The sequence below is a fragment of the Ranitomeya variabilis genome, chromosome 2 (assembly GCF_051348905.1).
Source record: "Ranitomeya variabilis isolate aRanVar5 chromosome 2, aRanVar5.hap1, whole genome shotgun sequence".
NCBI classification, from domain to species: Eukaryota; Metazoa; Chordata; class Amphibia; order Anura; family Dendrobatidae; genus Ranitomeya; species Ranitomeya variabilis.
In genome coordinates this window covers 1,005,714,547-1,005,740,033 of record NC_135233.1, presented here as the reverse complement: position 1 = coordinate 1,005,740,033, position 25,487 = coordinate 1,005,714,547, and the positions used below count along the sequence as shown (strand labels likewise).

Below are 25,487 nucleotides of genomic sequence, written 5' to 3'. Positions count from 1 at the left end.
AGAAGAAGCAGTATGGAGAAGATTATACAGCAGTACTGAGCTGTGTGGCTATGAATCCATCTCTAGGATAAGCTAAATCACTAATTTCAGCACAATCTTTCAGTGTTTTCATCTGCTTGTTTTTTTCCCTCTGTGGTCCTCAACTCTCCTCCAACCACCAAACTTCTTAGAAGAAAATAGGAGATGTGACCTATCTGAGCTAGCAATCAGTCTTGACAAACAAGAATGTGAGCTGCTTTTTTAAAGGGGTAGTCTGTGGAGATTAAAAAAATATTTCTTCCTATAAGGGTGGAGGAAAATGAAGAGCAGCTCCAGTATCACACGGAATTACAAGTACTCAGAAGGTTACAAAAAGCACTATTCATGTTATCTTTATTGTGTATGAGGGCTGGGTTATTAGAATTTTTTTTATCTCCCCAGAGGACCCCTTTAATGTGGATGGTGAGTTCAGGAAGCAGGGTGGAGGGGAAGAGATTGCTCATAAGTGTAGAAAAATGTCAAATGATAAGATATATTAAAACATTTCTTATTGTTATTTGTACTGTTGTTTTATGCTAAGCTTGTTGACTCCACAGTGGCCATTTAATTCTTACATTAACCACGTAGTCATGAGGCTAAATTCTTTTAAATCTGACCAGTATCAATTTAGGTGGTAATAACTCTAGAATGCTTCAACATATCCCTATGATTTTGAGATTGTTTTTTCGTGACACATTATATTTTATGATAATGATAAATGTAGGTCAATAAGTTTTGAGTTTATTTATAAAAATATCAGAAATTTGACAGAAACTTTTAAAAAATTCAAACGTTGAATGATTATCCCTTTAATCCAGATAGTCAGACCACACAGAAAACATTAATAAAGAACATTTCCCTCATGCCTGTTGCCTGTTTTACATCTGCAGCATCTGCAAAATGTTTTTTGTTTTGTTCGAATTTTAAGTTTAAAAAGGTAGCAGTAATTTTTCTTTTTTTTTTTTTCAAGGAAATGTATCAAATTAATTTTTTTAGGGATCTATTCAGTTTCTAAGTGACTTTGGGGGCAAAAACCCAAGAATTGTCCTCCTGGCCGTAACCCTTCCATTTGACAAGGTACTGAAGTTTCCGTCTCGAAAAACGAGAATCCAAAATCTTCTCCACCACATACTCCAACTCCCCATCAACCAACACAGGAGCCGGAGGATCAACAGAGGGGAGAACGGGCGTCACATATTTCCGCAATAAAGATCTATGGAAAACATTATGGATGGCAAAAGATGCTGGAAGGGCCAAACGAAAAGAAACTGGATTGATAATCTCAGAAATCCTATAAGGACCAATAAACCGAGGCTTAAACTTAGGGGAAGAAACCTTCATAGGAACATGACGGGAAGACAACCAAACCAAATCCCCAACCAGAAGCCGGGAACCAACACACCGACGACGATTAGCAAAACGTTGCGCCTCCTCCTGAGACAACACCAAATTGTCCACCACATGAGCCCAAATCTGCCGCAACCCGTCAACCACAGAATCCACACCAGGACCATCAGAAGGCTCAACCTGCCCTGAAGAAAAACGAGGATGAAAACCAAATTTACAAAAGAAGGGCGAAACCAAGGTAGCCGAACTAGCCCGATTATTAAGGGCAAACTCGGCCAATGGCAAGAAAGCCACCCAATCATGCTGATCAGCAGACACGAAGCATCTCAAATAAGTTTCCAAAGTCTGATTAGTTCGCTCGGTTTGGCCATTTGTCTGAGGATGAAATGCGGAAGAAAAAGACAAATCAATGCCCAGCCTAGTACAAAAGGCACGCCAAAACCTAGAAACAAACTGGGAACCTCTGTCAGACACAATATTCTCCGGAATACCATGCAAGCGAACCACATGCTGAAAAAACAAAGGAACCAAATCAGAAGAGGAAGGCAACTTAGGCAAAGGCACCAAATGAACCATCTTAGAAAACCGGTCACAAACCACCCAGATAACCGACATCTTCTGGGAAACCGGAAGGCCTGAAATGAAATCCATAGAAATATGCGTCCAAGGCCTCTCAGGGACCGGCAAAGGCAAAAGCAACCCACTAGCGCGGGAACAACAAGGCTTAGCCCGTGCACAAGTCCCACAGGACTGCACAAAAGAACGCACATCCCGCGACAAAGAAGGCCACCAAAAAGACCTACCAACCAAATCTCTGGTACCAAAGATACCAGGATGGCCAGCCAACACAGAACAGTGAACCTCCGAAATCACTCTACTAGTCCATTTATCAGGAACGAACAGTTTCCCCACAGGACAGCGGTCAGGTTTGTCAGCCTGAAATTCCTGAAGAACCCGTCGCAAATCAGGGGAGATGGCAGAAAGGATCACCCCTTACTTTAGAATGCTGACCGGTTCAAGAACCTCCGGAGAATCAGAGCAAAAAGCTCCTAGAGAGGGCATCAGCCTTAATATTCTTAGAACCCGGAAGATACGAGACCACAGAATCAAAACGAGAGAAAAACAAAGACCATCGAGCCTGTCTAGGATTCAGCCGCTTGGCAGACTCGAGGTAAATCAGATTTTTATGATCGGTCAAGACCACAATACGGTGCTTAGCTCCCTCAAGCCAATGTCGCCATTCCTCGAACGCCCACTTCATAGCCAACAATTCCCGATTGCCGATATCATAATTACGTTCAGCAGGCGAAAATTTTCGGGAAAAGAAGGCACATGGCCTCATCAAGGAACCATCAGAATTCCTCTGAGACAAAACGGCCCCTGCCCCAATCTCAGAAGCGTCAACCTCAACCTGAAATGGAAGAGAAACATCTGGCTGACACAACACCGGGGCCGAAGTAAATCGGCGTTTAAGCTCCTGAAAGGCAGAGACAGCCGCAGAGGACCAATTCGTCACATCAGCGCCCTTTTTCGTCAAATCGGTCAGGGGTTTAACCACACAGGAGAAGTTAGCAATGAAACGGCGATAAAAATTAGCAAAGCCCAAAAATTTCTGAAGACTCTTCATGGACGTGGGCTGAATCCAATCATGAATGGCCTGAACCTTAACCGGATCCATCTCTATAGATGAGGGAGAAAAAATAAAGCCCAAAAAAGAAACCTTCTGCACCCCAAAGAGACACTTCACAAATAAAGCATTATCACGAAGGATCTGAAACACCATCCTGACCTGTTTCAAACGAGACTCCCAATCATCGGAAAAAATCAAAATATCATCCAAATATACAATCATGAATTTGTCAAGATAATTCCGGAAGATATCATGCATGAAGGACTGAAAAACAGATGGAGCATTAGAAAGCCCGAAAGGCATCACAAGGTATTCAAAATGGCCCTCAGGCGTATTAAACGCAGTTTTCCATTCGTCACCCGACTTAATACGAATAAGATTATATGCCCCTCGAAGGTCAATCTTAGTAAACCAACTAGCCCCCTTAATCCTAGCAAACAAATCGGAAAGCAAAGGCAAAGGGTATTGAAATTTGACCGTAATCTTATTCAAGAGGCGATAATCAATACAGGGTCTCAAGGAGCCATCCTTCTTGGCAACAACAAAAAATCCCGCTCCCAATGGTGAAGAAGATGGCCGAATATGGCCTTTCTCCAAAGACTCCTTAATATAACTCCGCATGGCGGTATGTTCAGGTACAGACAGGTTGAAAAGTCGACCCTTAGGAAACTTACAACCTGGAATCAAGTCAATGGCACAATCACAGTCCCTGTGCGGTGGAAGAGAACTGGACTTGGGTTCATCGAACACATCCTGAAAATCAGACAAGAACTCTGGAATTTCAGAAGAGGGGGGTGAGGAGATTGACATCAAAGGAACGTCACCATGAACTCCCTGACAACCCCAACTAGTCACAGACATAGATTTCCAATCCAATGCTGGATTATGTACCTGCAACCATGGAAAACCCAGCACAATAGCATCATGCCAATTATGCAACACCAGAAAGCGACAATCCTCCCGATGGGCTGGCGCCATACACATGGTCACCTGTGTCCAAAACTGGGGTTTATTGTTAGCCAAAGGTGTAGCATCAATGACCCTTAAAGTAATAGGGTTCTCCAAAGACTGCAAGGGGAAACCACAACGTCTAGCAAATTCAAAGTCCATTAAGTTTGAAGCGGCGCCAGAATCCACAAACGCCATGACAGAAAATGACGACAATGAGCAGATCAATGTCACAGATAACAGAAATTTAGGTTGTACGGTACCAATGGTAACTGAGCTAGCAATCCTCTTAGTAGGCTTAGGGCAGACTGAAATGACATGAGAAGCATCGCCACAATAAAAACACAACCCATTCCGATGTCTGAATCCCCGTTGTTCCGCTCCAGACAGAATCCTATCGCACTGCATAGGCTCAGGTGTCTGCTCTGAGGACAACGCCACAGCGCGCACAACTCTGCGCTCACGCAGGCGCCGATCAATCTGAATGGCCAGAGACATAGAATCGCTCAGACCAATAGGTGTTGTGAATTCCGTCTGGGCTCCCTCTGGTGGCCTTTAGCGATACTGCGGGTCTGTAGCAGGGCTCAGCTGCCTCATTTCCTGCTATGCTGGTCCCTATTTAACTCCACCTGGACCTTCACTTGTTGCCTGCTGTCGTTGTATTCAGTACTGGTTCTGACCTCTCCTGGATTTCCCTTGTGACCTGTCTCCTGCTGGAGAAGCTAAGTCTTGCTAGTTCTTTTGCTCATTGTTTCCTTGAAAATGTTTCTCAGTATATGATGAGTTCAGTCCAGCTTGCTTATATGTGATTTTTCGCTTGCTGGTAGGTCTGGGGTGCAGAGTGCGCCCCTCACATCGTGAGTCGGTGTGGGGGTTCTTGTACTTTCTGCGTGGATAGTTTTTGATAGTTTTTGTACCGACCGCACAGATTCCTTGCTATCTTCTGTCTATCTAGCGTTAGCGGGCCTCATTTGCTTAAACCTGTTTTTCATTCCTACGTTTGTATTTTCCCCTTAACTCACCGTTATTATTTGTGGGGGGCTGTCTAAACTTGGGGGTTATTTCTCTGAGGCAAGTGAGGCTTTGCTTTCTCTCTAGGGGTAGCTAGTTTCTCAGGCTGTGAAGAGGCGTCTAGGTTTTTAGGTAACGCTCCACGGCTGCCTTTAGTGTGTGTGGATAGGATCAGGATTGCGGTCGGTATAGTTTCCACATCCCCGGAGCTTGTCCTAATATTCAGGTTTACCTATCAGGTCAGTTTGGTGATCCTACCACCGGATCATAACAGTACAGCAGGCCCGCAAAGAGTTAATGCATCGCAAAAGAGGGATAAGAGAAATCCTGAGTTCATTTTTTTTTTTTTCCTCTGCAGTGTGTCTAACCTCTCTCCTCCCCTTAATCTCTGGGTGGTTCAGAATTCAGCTGCAGCTATGGACATTCGGAGTCTGACTTCTAGTGTGGATCATCTCACTGCAAGGGTACAAGGCATTCAGGATTATGTAATCAACAGTCCTATGTCAGAGCCTAAGATACCTATTCCAGAGCTGTTCTCCGGAGACAGATCTAGGTTTTTGAACTTTAACCCCTTTCTGACATCGGACGTACTATCCCGTCGAGGTGGGGTGGGCCCGTATGACCACCGACGGGATAGTACGTCTAGCGCGATCGGCGGCGCTCACGGGGGGAGCGCGGCCGATCGCGGCCGGGTGTCAGCTGCCTATCGCAGCTGACATCCGTCACTATGTGCCAGGAGCGGTCACGGACCGCTCCCGGCACATTAACCCCCAGCACACCGCGATCAAACATGATCGCGATGTGCCGGCGGTGCAGGGAAGCATCGCGCAGGGAGGGGGCTCCCTGCGAGCTTCCCTGAGCCCCCCGCAGCAACGCGATGTGATCGCGTTGCTGCGAGGGTCTTACCTCCCTCCCTGCCTGCTCCAGACCTGGATCCAAGATGGCCGCGGATCCGGGTCCTGCAGGGAGGGTGGTGGCTTCACAGAAGCCTGCTCAGAGCAGGCACTGTGAAGCAGCCTGCACTTCTCTCAGATCGGTGATCTGTCAGAGTGCTATGCAAACTGGCAGATCACCGATCTGTATTGTCCCCCCCTGGGGCAAAGTAAAAAAGTAAAAAAAAAAATTTCCAAATGTGTAAAAAAAAAATAAAAAAAAATATTCCAAAATAATGAAAAAAAAAAAATATTATTCCCATAAATACATTTCTTTATCTAAATAAAAAAACCAAAACAATAAAAGTACACATATTTAGTATCGCCGCGTCCGTAACGACCCGACCTATAAAACTGGCCCACTAGTTAACCCCTTCAGTAAACACCGTAAGAAAAAAAAAAAAAAACGAGGCAAAAAACAACGCTTTATTATCATACCGCCGAACAAAAAGTGGAATAACACGCGATCAAAAAGACAGATATAAATAACCATGGTACCGCTGAAAGCGACATCTTGTCCCGCAAATATCGAGCCGCCATACAGCATGATCAGCAAAAAAATAAAAAAGTTATAGTCCTGAGAATAAAGCGATGCAAAAATAATTATTTTTTCCATAAAATAGTTTTTATCGTATAAAAGCGCCAAAACATAAAAAAATAATATAAATGAGGTATCGCTGTAATCGTACTGACCCGAAGAATAAAAGTGCTTTATCAATTTTACCAAACGCGGAACAGTATAAACGCCTCTCCCAAAAGAAATTCATGAATAGCTGGTTTTTGGTCATTCTGCCTCACAAAAATCGGAATAAAAAGCGATCAAAAAATGTGACGTGCCCAAAAAGTTACCAATAAAAACGTCAACTCGTCCCGCAAAAAACAAGACCTCACATGACTCTGTGGACCAAAATATGGAAAATTTATAGCTCTCAAAATGTGGTAACGCAAAAAATATTTTTTGCAATAAAAAGCGTCTTTCAGTGTGTGACGGCTGCCAATCATAAAAATCCGCTAAAAAACTCGCTATAAAAGTAAATCAAACCCCCCTTCATCACCCCCTTAGTTAGGGAAAAATAAAAAAAATGTATTTATTTCCATTTTCCCATTAGGGTTAGGGTTAGGGCTAGGGTTGGGGCTAGGGTTAAGGCTACAGTTAGGGTTGGGGCTAAAGTTAGGGTTAGGGTTGGGGCTAAAGTTACGGTTAGGGTTTAGATTACATTTACGGTTGGGAATAGGGTTGGGATTAGGGTTAGGGGTGTGTCAGGGTTAGAGGTGTGGTTAGGGTTACTGTTGGGATTAGGGTTAGGGGTGTGTTTGGATTAGGGTTTCAGTTATAATTGGGGGGTTTCCACTGTTTCGGCACATCAGGGGCTCTCCAAACGCGACATGGCGTCCGATCTCAATTCCAGCCAATTCTGCGTTGAAAAAGTAAAACAGTGCTCCTTCCCTTCCGAGCTCTCCCGTGTGCCCAAACAGGAGTTTACCCCAACATATGGGGTATCAGCGTACTCAGGACAAATAGGACAACAACCTTTGGGGTCCAATTTCTCCTGTTACCCCTGGGAAAATACAAAACTGGGGGCTAAAAAATAATATTTGTGGGAAAAAAAAGGATTTTTTATTTTCACGGCTCTGCGTTATAAACTGTACTGAAACACTTGGGGGTTCAAAGTTCTTACAACACATCTAGATAAGTTCCTTGGGGGGTCTAGTTTCCAAAATGGGGTCACTTGTGCGGGGCTTCTACTGTTTAGGTACATTAGGGGCTCTGCAAACGCAATGTGACGCCTGCAGACCATTCCATCTAAGTCTGCATTCCAAATGGCGCTCCTTCACTTCCGAGCCCTTCCATGCGTCCAAACGGTGGTTCCCCCCCACATATGGGGTATCAGCGCACTCAGGACAAATTGGACAACAAATTTTCAGGTCCAATTTCTCCTGCTACCCTCGGGAAAATACAAAACTGGGGGCTAAAAAAATAATTTTTGTGGGAAAAAATTTTTGTTTTATTTTTACGGCTCTGCATTATTAACTTCTGTGAAGCCCTTGGTGGGTCAAAGCGCTCAAAACACATCTAGATAAGTTCCTTAGGGGGTCTACTTTCCAAAATGGTGTCACTTGTGGGGGGTTTCAATGTTTAGGCACATCAGTGGCTCTCCAAACGCAACATGGCGTCCCATCTCAATTCCTGTCAATTTTGCATTGAAAAGTCAAACGGTGCTACTTCCCTTCCGAGCTCTCCCATGCGCCCAAACAGTGGTTTACCCCCACATATGGGGTATCAGCGTACTCAGGACAAATTGTACAACAACTTTTGGGGTCCAATTTCTTCTCTTACCCTTGGGAAAATATAAAATTGGGGGTGAAAAGATAATTTTTGTGAAAAAATATGATTTTTTATTTTTACGGTTCTGCATTATAAACTTCTGTGAAGCACTTGGTGGGTCAAAGTGCTCACCACACCTCTAGATAAGTTCCTTAGGGGGTCTACTTTCCAAAATGGTGTCACTTGTGGGGGGTTTCAATGTTTAGGCACATCAGGGGCTCCCCAAACGCAACATGGCGTCCCATCTCAATTCCAGTCAATTTTGCATTGAAAAGTCAAATGGCGCTCCTTCGCTTCCGAGCTCTGTCATGCGCCCAAACAGTGGTTTACCCTTACATATGGGGTATCGGCGTACTCAGGACAAATTGTACAACAACTTTTGGGGTCCATTTTCTCCTGTTACCCTTGGTAAAATAAAACAAATTGGAGCTGAAGTAAATTTTTTGTGAAAAAAAGTTAAATGTTCATTTTTATTTAAACATTCCAAAAATTCCTGTGAAGCACCAGAAGGGTTAATAAACTTCTTGAATATGGTTTTGAGCACCTTGAGGGGTGCAGTTTTTAGAATGGTGTCACACTTGGGTATTTTCTATCATATAGACCCCTCAAAATGACTTCAAATGAAATGTGGTCCCTAAAAAAAAATGGTGTTGTAAAAATGAGAAATTGCTGGTCAACTTTTAACCCTTATAACTCCCTAACAAAAAAAAATTTTGGTTCCAAAATTGTGCTGATGTAAAGTAGACATGTGGGAAATGTTACTTATTAAGTATTTTGTGTGACATATCTCTGTGATTTAAGGGCATAAAAATTCAAAGTTGGAAAATTGCAAAATTTTCAAAATTTTCGCCAAATTTCCATTTTTTTTGCAAATAAACGCAGGAAATGGAAGAAATTTTATCACTATCATGAAGTACAATATGTCACGAGAAAACAGTGTCAGAATCGCCAAGATCCGTTGAAGCGTTCCAGAGTTATAACCTCATAAAGGGACAGTGGTCAGAATTGTAAAAATTGGCCCGGTCATTAACGTGCAAACCACCCTTGGGGGTGAAGGGTTAAAAATAATTGCAAATTATTCCTTTCTCTGAGACCTCGTTCCTCTGGTGATCCTGTCCAGCAAGTTAAAATTATTATTTCTTTGTTGCGTGGTGACCCTCAAGATTGGGCATTCTCTCTGGCGCCAGGAGATCCTGCATTGCTAAATGTGGATGCGTTTTTTCTGGCGCTTGGAGTGCTTTATGAGGAACCAAATCAGGTAGACCAAGCAGAAAAGGTTTTGCTGGCTCTCTCCCAGGGTCAGGATGAAGCAGAGGTTTACTGTCAGAAGTTTAGGAAATGCTCAGTGCTCACTCAATGGAATGAGTGTGCCCTGGCAGCGATTTTCAGAAAGGGTCTTTCTGAAGCCCTTAAGGATGTTATGGTGGGGTTCCCCACGCCTGCGGGTCTGAATGAGTCAATGTCTTTGGCCATTCAGATTGATCGGCGTTTGCGGGAGCGCAACCTGTGCACCATCTGGCGGTATTTTCTGAGCAGAAGCCTGAGTCTATGCAATGTGACAGGATTCTGACCAGAATTGAATGGCAAAATCACAGACGTCGGAATGGGTTGTGCTTTTACTGTGGTGATTCTGCTCATGTTATCTCAGATTGTTCTAAGCGCACAAAAAACTTTGCTAAGTCTGTCGCCATTGGTACTGTACAGCCTAAATTCATTTTGTCTGTTACTTTGATTTGCTCTCTGTCATCACACTCAGTTATGGCTTTTGTGGATTCAGGTGCTGCCCTGAATTTGATGGATTTGTCCTTTGCCAGGCGCTGTGGTTTTATCTTGGAGCCTTTGCAATTCCCTATTCCACTAAAGGGAATTGATGCCACGCCATTGGCCAAGAATAAACCGCAGTACTGGGCTCAAGTGACCATGTGCATGACTCCTGCACATCAGGAGGTGATTCGCTTTCTAGTGTTACATAATTTGCATGATGTTGTCGTGTTGGGTCTGCCATGGCTGCAGGCTCATAATCCAGTCCTGGATTGGAAAGCAATGTCTGTGTCAAGTTGGGGTTGCCAGGGGATTCATGGCGATGCTCCTTTGGTGTCAATTGCTTCTTCTACTCCTTCTGAAGTCCCTGAATTTTTGTCGGACTACCAGGATGTATTTGATGAGCCCAAATACAGTGCCCTACCTCCTCATAGGGATTGTGATTGTGCTATAAATTTGATTCCTGGTAGTAAGTTCTCTAAGGGACGACTTTTTAATTTATCTGTACCAGAACATGCCGCTATGCGGAGTTATGTTAAGGAGTCTCTGGAGAAGGGGCATATTTGCCCGTCCTTGTCCCCTTTGGGTGCGGGGTTCTTTTTTGTGGCCAAGAAGGATGGTTCTCTGAGACCCTGTATAGATTATCGCCTTCTAAATAACATCACGGTCAAATTTCAGTATCCTTTGCCCCTGTTGTCCGATCTGTTTGCTCGGATTAGGGGGGCCAGTTGGTTCACCAAGATAGATCTTCGTGGAGCGTATAATCTTGTGCGTATAAAGCAGGGCGATGAATGGAAAACAGCATTTAATACGCCCGAAGGCCATTTTGAGTACTTGGTGATGCCTTTTGGGCTTTCTAATGCCCCTTCTGTGTTCCAGTCCTTCATGCACGACATCTTCCGAGAGTATCTGGATAGATTTATGATTGTGTACCTGGATGATATTTTGGTCTTTTCTGATGATTGGGAATCTCATGTGAAGCAGGTCAGGATGGTATTTCAGGTCCTGCGAGCCAATGCCTTGTTTGTGAAGGGCTCTAAATGTCTCTTCGGAGTCCAGAGGGTTTCCTGTTGTGAATTTGCTTTTTGCTCCCTCTAGTGGTTACTAGTTTTTTTACTCTGGTTTTTCTGTCTTTCCTTTTATCCGCACCTGGGTCGTTAGTTAGGGGTGTTGCTATATAAGCTCCCTGGACCTTCAGTTCAATGCCTGGCAACGTAGTTATCAGAGCTAGTCTGCTGTGCTCTTGTCTACTGATCCTGGTTCCAGTTATATCAGCTAAGTCTGCCTTTTGCTTTTTGCTATTTGTTTTGGTTTTGTATTTTTGTCCAGCTTGTTCCAAATCTATATCCTGACCTTTGCTGGAAGCTCTAGGGGGCTGGTGTTCTCCCCCCGGACCGTTAGACGGTTCGGGGGTTCTTGAATTTCCAGTGTGGATTTTGATAGGGTTTTTGTTGACCATATAAGTTACCTTTCTTTATTCTGCTATCAGTAAGCGGGCCTCTCTGTGCTAACCTGGTTCATTTCTGTGTTTGTCATTTCCTCTTACCTCACCGTCATTATTTGTGGGGGGCTTCTATCCAGCTTTGGGGTCCCCTTCTCTGGAGGCAAGAAAGGTCTTTGTTTTCCTCTACTAGGGGTAGCTAGATTCTCCGGCTGGAGCGTGTCATCTAGAATCAACGTAGGAATGATCCCCGGCTACTTCTAGTGTTGGCGTTAGGAGTAGATATATGGTCAACCCAGTTACCACTGCCCTATGAGCTGGATTTTTGTATTCTGCAGACTTCCACGTTCCTCTGAGACCCTCGCCATTGGGGTCATAACAGTTTGCCAGGCCAGTATTAAATGTTTAATGCATTGCAGAAGAGGGATTATAAGAAAGAAGATTCTGAGTTTTTTTTTTCTCCTTCCCCTTTACCTCAGAGTGGCTATGCTTGCTGCAGACATGAATGTCCAGACCTTGATTACAAGTGTGGACCAGCTGGCTACTCGTGTGCAGGGCATACAAGACTATGTTATCAGAAATCCTAGGTCAGAACCTAAAATACCGATTCCTGAACTGTTTTCCGGAGACAGGTTTAAGTTTAGGAATTTCGTGAATAATTGTAAATTGTTTTTGTCCCTGAGACCCTGTTCATCAGGAGATTCTGCTCAGCAAGTAAAGATTGTTATTTCGTTCTTACGGGGCGACCCTCAGGATTGGGCTTTTTCGCTGGCGCCAGGAGATCCGGCATTGGCTGATCTTGATGCGTTTTTTCTGGCGCTCGGTTTACTTTATGAGGAACCCAATCTTGAGATTCAGGCAGAAAAGGCCTTGCTGTCTATGTCTCAGGGGCAGGACGAGGCTGAAGTGTATTGCCAAAAATTTCGGAAATGGTCCGTGCTGACACATTGGAACGAGTGTGCACTGGCCGCTAATTTTAGAAATGGCCTTTCTGAAGCCATTAAGAATGTTATGGTGGGTTTTCCCATTCCCACAGGTCTGAATGATACTATGGCACTGGCTATTCAAATTGACCGGCGGTTGCGGGAGCGCAAAACCGCAAATTCCCTCATGGTGTTGTCTGAACAGACACCTAATTCGGTGCAATGTGATAGAAAAACCGCAAATTCCCTCATGGTGTTGTCTGAACAGACACCTGATTTAATGCAATGTGATAGAATCCTGACTAGAAATGAGCGGAAAATTCATAGACGCCGGAATGGCTTGTGCTACTACTGTGGTGATTCTACACATGTTATCTCAGCATGCTCTAAACGTATAGCTAAGGTTGTTAGTCCTGTCACCGTTGGTAATTTGCAACCTAAATTTATTCTGTCTGTAACTTTGATTTGCTCACTGTCATCTTATCCTGTCATGGCGTTTGTAGATTCAGGTGCTGCCCTGAGTCTTATGGATCTCTCATTTGCTAAGCGCTGTGGATTTACTCTTGAACCATTAGAAAATCCTATTCCTCTTAGGGGTATTGATGCTACACCATTGGCAGCAAATAAACCGCAGTATTGGACACAGGTTACCATGTGCATGACTCCTGAACACCGCGAGGTGATACGTTTCCTGGTTTTACATAAAATGCATGATTTGGTCGTTTTAGGGCTGCCATGGTTACAGACCCATAATCCAGTCCTGGACTGGAAGGCTATGTCAGTCTCAAGTTGGGGCTGTCGTGGTATTCATGAGGATTCCCTGCCTGTGTCTATTGCTTCTTCTACGCCTTCGGAAGTTCCGGAGTATTTGTCTGATTATCAGGATGTCTTCAGTGAGTCTGAGTCCAGTGCACTGCCTCCTCATAGGGACTGTGACTGTGCTATAGATTTGATCCCAGGCAGTAAATTTCCTAAGGGAAGACTGTTTAATCTGTCGGTACCTGAACATACCGCTATGCGTTCATATATCAAGGACTCTCTGGAAAAAGGACATATTCGTCCGTCTTCTTCCCCTCTTGGTGCGGGATTCTTTTTTGTGGCAAAAAAGGACGGATCTTTGAGACCTTGTATTGATTATCGGCTTTTAAATAAGATCACTGTCAAATTTCAGTATCCTTTACCGCTGTTGTCTGACTTGTTTGCCCGGATTAAGGGTGCCAAGTGGTTCACCAAGATAGACCTTCGTGGTGCGTACAACCTTGTGCGCATTAAGCAAGGTGATGAATGGAAAACCGCATTCAATACGCCCGAAGGTCATTTTGAGTACTTGGTGATGCCTTTTGGGCTCTCCAATGCGCCTTCAGTTTTTCAGTCCTTTATGCATGACATTTTCCGGAAGTATCTGGATAAATTTTTGATTGTTTATCTGGATGATATTTTGGTTTTTTCTGATAATTGGGATTCGCATGTGGAGCAGGTCAGGTTGGTCTTTAAAATTTTGCGTGAAAATTCTTTGTTTGTCAAGGGCTCAAAGTGTCTCTTTGGTGTACAGAAGGTTCCCTTTTTGGGGTTCATTTTTTCCCCTTCTGCTGTGGAGATGGACCCAGTCAAGGTCCGAGCTATTCTTGATTGGACTCAGCCCTCGTCAGTTAAGAGTCTTCAGAAGTTCTTGGGCTTCGCTAACTTCTACCGTCGTTTTATCGCTAATTTTTCTAGCATTGTGAAACCTTTGACGGATATGACCAAGAAGGGCTCCGATGTAGCTAACTGGGCTCCTGCTGCCGTGGAGGCTTTCCAGGAGTTGAAACGCCGGTTTACTTCGGCGCCTGTTTTGTGCCAGCCTGACGTCTCACTTCCCTTTCAGGTTGAGGTGGATGCTTCGGAGATTGGGGCAGGGGCCGTTTTGTCGCAGAGAGGCCCTGGTTGCTCTGTTATGAAACCTTGTGCCTTTTTCTCTAGGAAGTTTTCGCCTGCCGAGCGAAATTATGATGTGGGCAATCGGGAGTTGTTGGCCATGAAATGGGCATTTGAGGAGTGGCGTCATTGGCTCGAGGGTGCTAAGCATCGTGTGGTGGTCTTGACTGATCACAAAAATCTGATGTATCTCGAGTCTGCTAAACGCCTTAATCCGAGACAGGCCCGCTGGTCATTGTTTTTCTCCCGCTTTGATTTTGTTGTCTCGTATTTACCAGGTTCAAAGAATGTGAAGGCCGATGCTCTTTCTAGGAGCTTTGTGCCTGATGCTCCTGGAGTCGCTGATCCTGTTGGTATTCTTAAAGATGGAGTTATCTTGTCAGCTATTTCTCCGGATCTGCGACGTGTGTTGCAGAGATTTCAGGCTGATAGGCCTGAGTCTTGTCCACCTGACAGACTGTTTGTCCCGGATAAGTGGACCAGCAGAGTCATTTCCGAGGTTCATTCCTCGGTGTTGGCAGGTCACCCGGGAATTTTTGGCACCAGAGATCTGGTGGCCAGGTCCTTTCGGTGGCCTTCCTTGTCAAGAGATGTGCGGTCATTTGTGCAGTCCTGTGGGACTTGTGCTCGAGCTAAGCCTTGCTGTTCTCGTGCCAGCGGTTTGCTCTTGCCCTTGCCTGTCCCGAAGAGACCTTGGACACATATCTCCATGGATTTCATTTCTGATCTTCCGCTATCTCAGGGCATGTCCGTTATCTGGGTGATATGTGATCGCTTCTCCAAGATGGTCCATTTGGTTCCTTTGCCTAAGCTGCCTTCCTCTTCCGATCTGGTTCCTGTGTTTTTCCAGAACGTGGTTCGTTTGCACGGCATCCCTGAGAATATTGTGTCAGACAGAGGATCCCAGTTCGTTTCCAGGTTCTGGCGATCCTTTTGTAGTAGGATGGGCATTGATTTGTCGTTTTCGTCTGCTTTCCATCCTCAGACTAATGGACAGACGGAGCGAACAAATCAGACTTTGGAGGCTTATTTGAGGTGTTTTGTCTCTGCTGATCAGGACGATTGGGTGACATTCTTGCCGTTGGCTGAGTTTGCCCTTAATAATCGGGCTAGTTCCGCCACCTTGGTTTCGCCTTTTTTCTGCAACTCTGGTTTCCATCCTCGCTTTTCTTCGGGTCATGTGGAGCCTTCTGACTGTCCTGGGGTGGATTCTGTGGTGGATAGGTTGCAGCAGATCTGGAATCATGTGGTGGACAACTTGAAGTTGTCACAGGAGAAGGCTCAGCGCTTTGCCAACCGCCGCCGCGGTGTGGGTCCCCGACTACGCGTTGGGGATTTGGTGTGGCTTTCTTCCCGCTTTGTTCCTATGAAGGTCTCCTCTCCCAAATTTAAACCTCGTTTTATTGGGCCTTACAAGATATTGGAAATCCTTAATCCTGTATCTTTTCGTCTGGATCTTCCTGTGTCGTTTGCTATTCACAATGTATTTCATAGGTCCTTGTTGCGGCGGTACATTGTGCCTGTAGTTCCTTCTGCTGAGCCTCCTGCTCCGGTGTTGGTTGAGGGCGAGTTGGAGTACGTGGTGGAGAAGATCTTGGATTCTCGCCTCTCCAGGCGGAGGCTTCAGTACCTGGTCAAGTGGAAGGGCTATGGTCAGGAGGATAATTCCTGGGTGGTCGCCTCTGATGTTCATGCGGCCGATTTAGTTCGTGCCTTTCATGCCGCTCATCCTGATCGCCCTGGTGGTCGTGGTGAGGGTTCGGTGACCCCTCACTAAGGGGGGGGTACTGTTGTGAATTTGCTTTTTGCTCCCTCTAGTGGTTACTAGTTTTTTTACTCTGGTTTTTCTGTCTTTCCTTTTATCCGCACCTGGGTCGTTAGTTAGGGGTGTTGCTATATAAGCTCCCTGGACCTTCAGTTCAATGCCTGGCAACGTAGTTATCAGAGCTAGTCTGCTGTGCTCTTGTCTACTGATCCTGGTTCCAGTTATATCAGCTAAGTCTGCCTTTTGCTTTTTGCTATTTGTTTTGGTTTTGTATTTTTGTCCAGCTTGTTCCAAATCTATATCCTGACCTTTGCTGGAAGCTCTAGGGGGCTGGTGTTCTCCCCCCGGACCGTTAGACGGTTCGGGGGTTCTTGAATTTCCAGTGTGGATTTTGATAGGGTTTTTGTTGACCATATAAGTTACCTTTCTTTATTCTGCTATCAGTAAGCGGGCCTCTCTGTGCTAACCTGGTTCATTTCTGTGTTTGTCATTTCCTCTTACCTCACCGTCATTATTTGTGGGGGGCTTCTATCCAGCTTTGGGGTCCCCTTCTCTGGAGGCAAGAAAGGTCTTTGTTTTCCTCTACTAGGGGTAGCTAGATTCTCCGGCTGGAGCGTGTCATCTAGAATCAACGTAGGAATGATCCCCGGCTACTTCTAGTGTTGGCGTTAGGAGTAGATATATGGTCAACCCAGTTACCACTGCCCTATGAGCTGGATTTTTGTATTCTGCAGACTTCCACGTTCCTCTGAGACCCTCGCCATTGGGGTCATAACAGTTTCCTTTTTGGGCTTTATTTTTTCTCCTTCTACCATTGAGATGGATCCTGCCAAGGTCCAGGCTATTTATGACTGGACTCAGCCTACATCGGTAAAGAGTCTTCAGAAGTTCTTGGGTTTTGCTAACTTTTACCGTCGCTTCATCACTAATTTTTCCAGTGTGGTTAAGCCTTTGACGGATTTGACCAAGAAGGGTTCTGATGTGACTAATTGGTCTCCTGCGGCCGTGGAGGCCTTTCAGGAGCTGAAACGTCGGTTTTCTTCGGCTCCTGTCTTGCGTCAGCCAGATGTCTCTCTGCCCTTCCAGGTCGAGGTTGATGCTTCTCAGATTGGAGCAGGGGCTGTCTTGTCACAGAGAAGCTCTGATGGCTCTGTGATGAGGCCATGTGCTTTCTTTTCAAGAAAGTTTTCGCCTGCAGAGCGGAATTATGATGTTGGTAATCGGGAGTTGTTGGCAATGAAGTGGGCATTTGAGGAGTGGCGACATTGGCTTGAGGGAGCCAAGCATCGTGTGGTGGTCTTGACAGATCACAAGAATTTGACTTATCTCGAGTCTGCTAAACGGATAAATCCTAGACAGGCTCGATGGTCGCTGTTTTTCTCCCATTTCGATTTCGTGGTTTCATACCTTCCGGGGTCGAAAAACGTGAAGGCTGATGCCCTTTCTAGGAGCTTTGTGCCTGACTCTCCGGGAGTTTCTGAACCGGCTGGTATCCTCAGAGAGGGGGTGATTTTGTCTGCCATCTCCCCTGATTTGCGACGAGTGCTGCAGGAATTTCAGGCCAATAGACCTGACCGCTGTCCACTGGAGAGACTGTTTGTCCCGGATAGATGGACCAGTAGAGTCATTTCCGAGGTTCATTCTTCGGTGTTGGCGGGTCATCCTGGGATTTTTGGTACCAGGGATTTGGTGGCTAGGTCCTTCTGGTGGCCTTCCTTGTCGCGGGATGTGCGTTCCTTTGTGCAGTCCTGTGGGATTTGTGCTCGGGCTAAGCCTTGCTGTTCTCGTGCCAGTGGATTGCTTTTGCCTTTGCCTGTCCCGAAGAGGCCCTGGACGCATATTTCCATGGATTTTATTTCGGACCTTCCAGTCTCTCAGAGGATGTCTGTTATCTGGGTGGTTTGTGATCGTTTTTCTAAAATGGTCCATTTGGTGCACTTGCCTAAGCTGCCTTCCTCCTCCGATTTGGTTCCACTGTTTTTTCAGAATGTGGTTCGTTTGCATGGCATTCCTGAGAACATTGTGTCTGACAGAGGATCCCAGTTTGTGTCCAGATTTTGGCGGTCCTTTTGTGCTAAGATGGGCATTGAACTATCTTTTTCATCGGCCTTCCATCCTCAGACGAATGGCCAAACCGAACGAACTAATCAGACCTTGGAGACTTATCTGAGATGTTTTGTTTCTGCTGATCAGGATGATTGGGTGACTTTTTTGCCATTGGCTGAGTTCGCCCTCAATAATCGGGCTAGTTCTGCTACTTTGGTTTCGCCTTTTTTTTGCAATTCTGGTTTTCATCCTCGTTTCTCCTCAGGTCAGGTTGAGCCTTCTGACTGTCCTGGGGTGAATTCTGTGGTGGATAGGTTGCAGCAGATTTGGAACCACGTGGTGGACAATTTGACGTTTTCACAAGAGAAGGCTCAGCGCTTTGCTAACTGCCGTCGCTGTGTGGGTCCCCAACTTCGTGTAGGGGATCTGGTATGGTTGTCTTCTCGGTATGTTCCGATGAAGGTTTCCTCTCCTAAGTTCAAACCTCGTTTCATTGGTCCTTATAAGATTTTGGAAATCCTCAACCCTGTGTCATTTCGTTTGGACCTCCCAGCATCGTTTGCCATTCACAATGTCTTCCATAGGTCATTGTTGCGGAGATATGTGGTGCCTGTGGTTCCTTCTGTTGATCCTCCTGCTCCGGTCTTGGTCGAGGGAGAATTGGAGTATGTGGTGGAGAAGATCTTGGATTCTCGTATTTCGAGACGGAAGCTTCAGTACTTGGTTAAGTGGAAGGGCTATGGTCAGGAGGATAATTCCTGGGTTGTCGCCTCTGATGTCCATGCGGCCGATTTGGTTCGTGCCTTTCATTCGGCTCGTCCTGATCGGCCTGGGGGCTCTGGTGAGGGTTCGGTGACCCCTCCTCAAGGGGGGGGTTACTGTTGTGAATTCCGTCTGGGCTCCCTCTGGTGGCCTTTAGCGATACTGCGGGTCTGTAGCAGGGCTCAACTGCCTCATTTCCTGCTATGCTTGTCCCTATTTAACTCCACCTGGACCTTCACTTGTTGCCTGCTGTCGTTGTATTCAGTACTGGTTCTGACCTCTCCTGGATTTCCCTTGTGACCTGTCTCCTGCTGGAGAAGCTAAGTCTTGCTAGTTCTTTTGCTCATTGTTTCCTTGAAAATGTTTCTCAGTATATGATGAGTTCAGTCCAGCTTGCTTATATGTGATTTTTCGCTTGCTGGTAGCTCTGGGGTGCAGAGTGCACCCCTCACATCGTGAGTCGGTGTGGGGGTTCTTGTACTTTCTGCGTGGATAGTTTTTGATAGTTTTTGTACCGACCGCACAGATTCCTTGCTATCTTCTGTCTATCTAGCGTTAGCGGGCCTCATTTGCTTAAACCTGTTTTTCATTCCTACGTTTGTATTTTCCCCTTAACTCACCGTTATTATTTGTGGGGGGCTGTCTAAACTTGGGGGTTATTTCTCTGAGGCAAGTGAGGCTTTGCTTTCTCTCTAGGGGTAGCTAGTTTCTCAGGCTGTGAAGAGGCATCTAGGTTTTTAGGTAACGCTCCACGGCTGCCTTTAGTGTGTGTGGATAGGATCAGGATTACGGTCGGTATAGTTTCCACATCCCCGGAGCTTGTCCTAATATTCAGGTTTACCTATCAGGTCAGTTTGGTGATCCTACCACCGGATCATAACAAATAGGTGTGGGAAACCCCACCATAACATCTTTAACAGATTCAGAAAGATCCTTTCTGAAAATTGCCTCCAAAGCATCCTCATTCCACTTAGTCAGCACAGACCATTTTCTAAATTTCTGACAATACGATTCTGCCACTTCTTGACCCTGAAACAGGGCCAACAAGGTCTTCTCAGCAAGATACACAGAATTTGGTTCATCACACAATAACCCTAGAGCCTGAAAGAAAGCTTCTACATTAAGCAAGGCAGGATTCCCAGATTCCAGGGAAAATGCCCAATCCTGAGGATCGCCACGCAGCAGAGAGATGACAATTTTTGCCTGCTGTATGGGATCACCAGAAGAACGAGGTTTCAGAGCAAAAAACAGTTTACAGTTATTTTTAAAACTCAAAAATTTTGACCTGTCCCCAAAAAATAAATCAGGAGTTGGAATCCTAGGCTCTAAAACCAGAGTCTGAACAATATAATCGGAAATACCCTGTACCCTAACAGCCAGCTGGTCCACACGAGAAGCCAATCCTTGAACATCCATGCCAATACGCAGCTCCTCAGTCACCCAGAGGTAAAGAGGGAAGGAAAGACAAAACAGACTACAGAAAAAAAATGGCTCAGCACTTTTCTCCCCTTCTTCTGAGATGCATTTAACTCATTGTTGGCCAGTTGTACTGTTATGATCCGGTGACCCTGGAGCCGCATGTGACTATCTCTGGAGTTGGGATGTACATCGTGGGATGTACCTAACGTGGCCTAGACACCTCGACACAGCCGGAGGACTAAATACCCCTAAAGATGGAAATGGGAAATACTTTCTTGCCTCAGAGCAGAGCCCCCAAAGGATAGGCAGCCCCCCACAAATATTGACTGTGAATTTAAGAGGAAATACGTACACAGGCAGAAAAGACAGAGTTTAGCAAAAGAGGCACTACTAGCTAAAATAGAAAAGGATAGGACAGAATACTAAGTGGTCAGTATTAAAACTCTAGAAAAATCCACAGCAGAATCTACTGTCTACTACATCTTACTAAAGACATAGGATGTATATCTGCATCTCCAAAGAATCCAGCAAGACAGAAAAATCCAAACAAGTCGAGCTGGACAAAAACACATTAGATGCACTGCACATAAAAGCACACTGCATGCCTGCTACAGAAAACAAAACCAAACACTTATCTTTAGCAGAAATGACTGCAGGGCAAGTGGAGCCAGATAGAGATGCAATCCCTCCCAGATACAATGGACAACTGGCAAGGATTGAAGGATCCTACAAACCTAAATACCTAATAGAACTGCAATAAGCAGAAACACCTGCCCAGATTACAATCCAGAGACCACTGCACTACCACTAGCAACCACCGGAGGGAGCCCAAGAGCAGAATTCACAACAGGGTCCTATATATTGGGAAACCTCCAAAACTGATACCATTTTAAAAATCGCACCCCTCGACTTATTCAAAACTGCTGTCAGGTAGTTTATTAACCCTTCAGGTTTATTTTATTAATTGTTACTAAGTGGCATGACATGAAAGAAAAAAATTATTTTTACCACCTAAATGTTGCTAACTTCTGAACAGGTCACTATAGTCGGCAGACTCTAAAGCGGTTATTTGGCAGTGAATTGCCGTGGCAAACATCAGGACCACACGATCAAGATCTCAGAGTGCCAACGGGGATAAAGAGGAAGCCCCCACACTCTGTTAACCATTTATATGATGTAGTCACTATTAAAAGCAGCATCTAAGGGGTTAAACAGATATGATCGTGTCTGATACAGCAGGTTGTCAGCTATAGTGTACAGCGGACAGCTGCTGGATTGTCTCCTGTATGGGGATGCTCTTCCCTTATGTCTCCGGTCAATAAAAAGATGTATTGGTGATCACTATGGGGTTAAAAAAAGATAAACTATCCAAAAATGAAAAAAAAAAACATCGAAAGACCTAAAAGACTCATTAATGCAGATCTATAATGTTACCATGATTCAGATACTTGCTCTCTTACCATCTGTATTTTCAAATATAGCAGCACTCATTACAAACGCCACATCTCCCTTCTCCACCAGACACCTAAAATCAAAGGAATAACTGTAACTGAGCAGAAGTTAAATAGTTAACCCATTATCTACCAATGTCCTTTTTTTTTACGCCTAATCTTTAGCTTCTAGCAGCTATGATTTTATCATTTTTATAATTAGGTCCAATTTTTTGTGTTGTGTTTGTAAAATGAATGTTTTCAAAATAGGATATCATGTCATTGTCATTTTTAATTGAATATCAGGATGCCCTTTTCTGAAAAATCCGTACTTGTAAAAATTTTGCAAATTATGATTCTGATTCATTAGGACCCAAATTATTAAAAATCTGTCATTGAAAAAAAAAAGAAAATTGCTAATTTGGCAAGTAATGGGTTAAATAGATGTAAGTTACATGGTGGTCTGTGAACAATAGAACACTTTCCCTTCTGTGGTTTGCACAGTAAAGTGGATAATCACAGAATGAAGCACTTACCCATTTCAGGAGTTTCTGACAGCAGTTATACAGTGTTGGGCTAAATTCTAAATTTGTTGTTTTAGTTTGGGGGCGGTCTGTGGATTCCCTTTTTGTAAACCAAATAAACCATATAAAGTACGCCTGCGCAGCAGCCAGGACAGGAAGCAAGGAAGAGGACATCAACGGATGAAGATGGGAGGTGCCGGACGCGGACCGCGACACCCATCAGACTGGACCGCACCGGACAGTCCCCCCAGGTGAGTATAATCTAACTTGTTTTTCTTATCTTTCAGGATACATCGGGGGCTTATCTACAGCATTACAGAATGCTGTAGATAAGCCCCTAATGGTGGTGGCCGCAGCTTTTATACGAAAAAGTAGGTGACAGATTCCCTTTAAGGGTGCAAATTAAATAATAAATAAGGTGGAAATCTAAAAAAGATATTATTAGAACCATTTTTACTCAAAAAAAGTGGCAAAGGCTATAAAAAAATCGAGACCAAAAAGTTTTTACAAAACTTATCATGCTCAAATAACTCTCTATCTTTCGGTGTATTTGTATTCAATATCTGGAGTGACCCCAAAATAGAGTATACAGCCAATTGTAAGATTATGTAACTTGCATTAAAAGTCTCTTACATCACATTGGGCCAGATTTATCATTTCCAATTTTTTTTTAATGTGTTTTAACGTGTGTTCCACTCCATCATGCCTTCCTTATATTGAGGGAGAATTAAAATGACGCCTTCAGTGTGGTGTGCATCCCACCGAAAATGCCATGTCGTTTCTTTATTGGGGACCCCATTTTAATAGCCAGTAAAGGCTAAGTATACAGTAGTGAGCTGATATTAATTGTCTGGGAAGCGCCATAGGTATTACCCCCTTTCCAGGTAATAAACATCAGCCCTCAGCAATCAGCTTTCCCTCTGCTGGTTAAGAAAATTACGAGGGAGCCCAAGTCATTTTTTTTCAGAAAAAAAAACCTTTTATTAATTAAATACATGTACAGTTAGATGCACACACACTGCACTAATTGTATATGTCACTGACATCTGTATTTCTATTTATTCTATATGTATATACTGTATGTTATCCATCTATTCTATGCTGTTGGCTCCTGCTTTACACTACACGGCTGCTGAATTGCCGGATTTTCTTCAATCTATCTATGTAATATATATATATACATATATATATATATATATATATATATATATATATATATGTATATATATATATATATATATATATATATATATATATATATATGTGTGTGTGTGTGTGTGTGTGTGTGTGTCACTGTCATCTACATATCTATGTATTCTATGTGTATACAGATCTGGCAAAAATTAAGAGAACACCACATCAAAACCCTGTCATGGGCAGCCCAATCTCCAGACCTGAACCCCATTGAAAGCCTCTGGAATGTAATCAAGAGGATGATGGTCACAAGCCATTAAACAAAGAAGAACTGCTTACATTTTTGCACCAAAAGCAGTGTGAAAGACTGGTGGAAAGCATGCCAAAACGCATGAAAGCTGTGATTAAAAATCATGGTTATTCCACAAAATATTGATTTCTGAACTCTTCCTAAGTTAAAACATTAGTATTGTTGTTTCTAAATGATTATGAACTTGTTTTCTTTGCATTATTAGAGGTCTGAAAGCACTGGTTATTTTTTTTAATTTTGACCATTTCTCCTTTTCTGGAAAAAAAAATACAAAATTTATTGCTTGGAAATTCGGAGACATGTTGTCAGACGTTTATAGAATAAAAGAACAATTTACAGTTTATTCAAAAATATACCTATAAAAAGAAAAATCAGACAAACTAAAAAATTTTGCAGTGGTCTCTTAATTTTTGCCGGAGTTGTATATCTATTCTAACCTGTCAGTGTGATTTTGCTGTATGCAGCAGATGAATTGCCACCTTTTCATATGACATTGGTGCATAAAAATCAGACAGCACTTGCATGGCCCGAGTGCTGTGCGATTTTTTTTCACGCACCCATAGGCTTGCATTGGTGAGTCTCAGCCGAGTCTTGGTGCCAATTTACACGCAAGTCGAATATGTGTGAGAAAAGACACGCTGATGTGAGCTGCCCCATAGATTAACACTGGGCCGAGTGCTATGTGATGTTTTCTCACATAGCACTCGGCCGTATTCAACAGTAGTGTGACTCCAGCCTTATAGTGTGAGTCAAACGTTTTGGAAGATGTACTAATGAATTGTGCAAACAGAATATAGAAATTAATAATTTCGAAAAAAAAAAATAATAATGATACCACCATCTGACGCAAACCCAACTATCAGACTTCAGGAGACGTAAAACGACAAGAGCAGGATGGCTAGGAATTATCTTACTAGACTATTTTACCTGATGGCTCCTTCATGGCCATAATACGCCTCTTTGTCGCTTAGAGAACATGTTGTATTTGCCTCAGGGTTTTGTGGATCACCAATACACAGTTTGCAGAGATTGGAATCAATGGGGGATCCCGGAGCGCAGCTCTGACTGAAGTAGGACCCTATTGGGGACAGAGACATATCAGCATGGTCATTTATTTACTCAGCAGGATCAGCTGCTTAATTAAGTATGTCAGTGTAGAGGGATCATCCTGATTCTCATTTGCACATGGAAACACGAGAACCAATGGAATGAAACTGAAAGGGAGAAGATACAGATTAGATATTGGAAAAAACTTTTTGACAGTGAGGGTGACTGAAATTGTGAGTGTACCCTCAAGCTATATATATTTTTCAATCTTTTGCACTAGACCCAATTCCCATCTATTATAATAAAAGCTATTACAGAATTTTTGGTGCCATAGGTCGTATTGTCAGATATCATAGACATTTCAGAAGTTGTGATTCAGGGGCCTCAAGCCATCTATGAATTCATTCTATGAAGGAAAACCAAGCAGAACCCATCAGAAACAAATGGGCTGGGAGCTTCTACCCTTCGGTTTATCATCTGATGGGAATCTCAACTATTATATCCCATCGATTAAAACTTCTAATATATAAATATGACATATTAAAAACTGTTTAAAATAAAAGGTAGACTTTAACCCTCCTGCCTCCAGGCCTTCCCTGCACCAATAGTGATGCTCTAATGGTCAAAAATGAACATTTTTACCCTCTAAGAGCAATATTACCTGACCGCTGCAAACAATCACTTGCCTCATGGGTAAGGCCAGTTTAATGCAAGAAGTTCAGTATCTGCAGGACATGACATCTTTATTGGAGCCCTGACATGTAAAACATACCGTGACTCACCCTGCTCAGAAGGCACA

General features: G+C 43.9%; 1 protein-coding gene across 1 annotated transcript in view; it reads right to left on the bottom strand.

Annotated features, from left to right (window-relative positions):
- The window catches only part of LOC143808511 (saxiphilin-like), a 119,450-nt gene that overhangs the window by 10,441 nt on the left and 83,522 nt on the right, over positions 1 to 25,487 (bottom strand). The window contains exons 16-17 of the mRNA XM_077291260.1: positions 24,569 to 24,719; positions 21,704 to 21,768 (exon numbers count right to left, since the gene is read on the bottom strand). Coding sequence (XP_077147375.1) covers positions 21,704 to 21,768; positions 24,569 to 24,719 — 216 coding nt within the window. The remainder of the gene's footprint in view (positions 1 to 21,703; positions 21,769 to 24,568; positions 24,720 to 25,487) is intronic.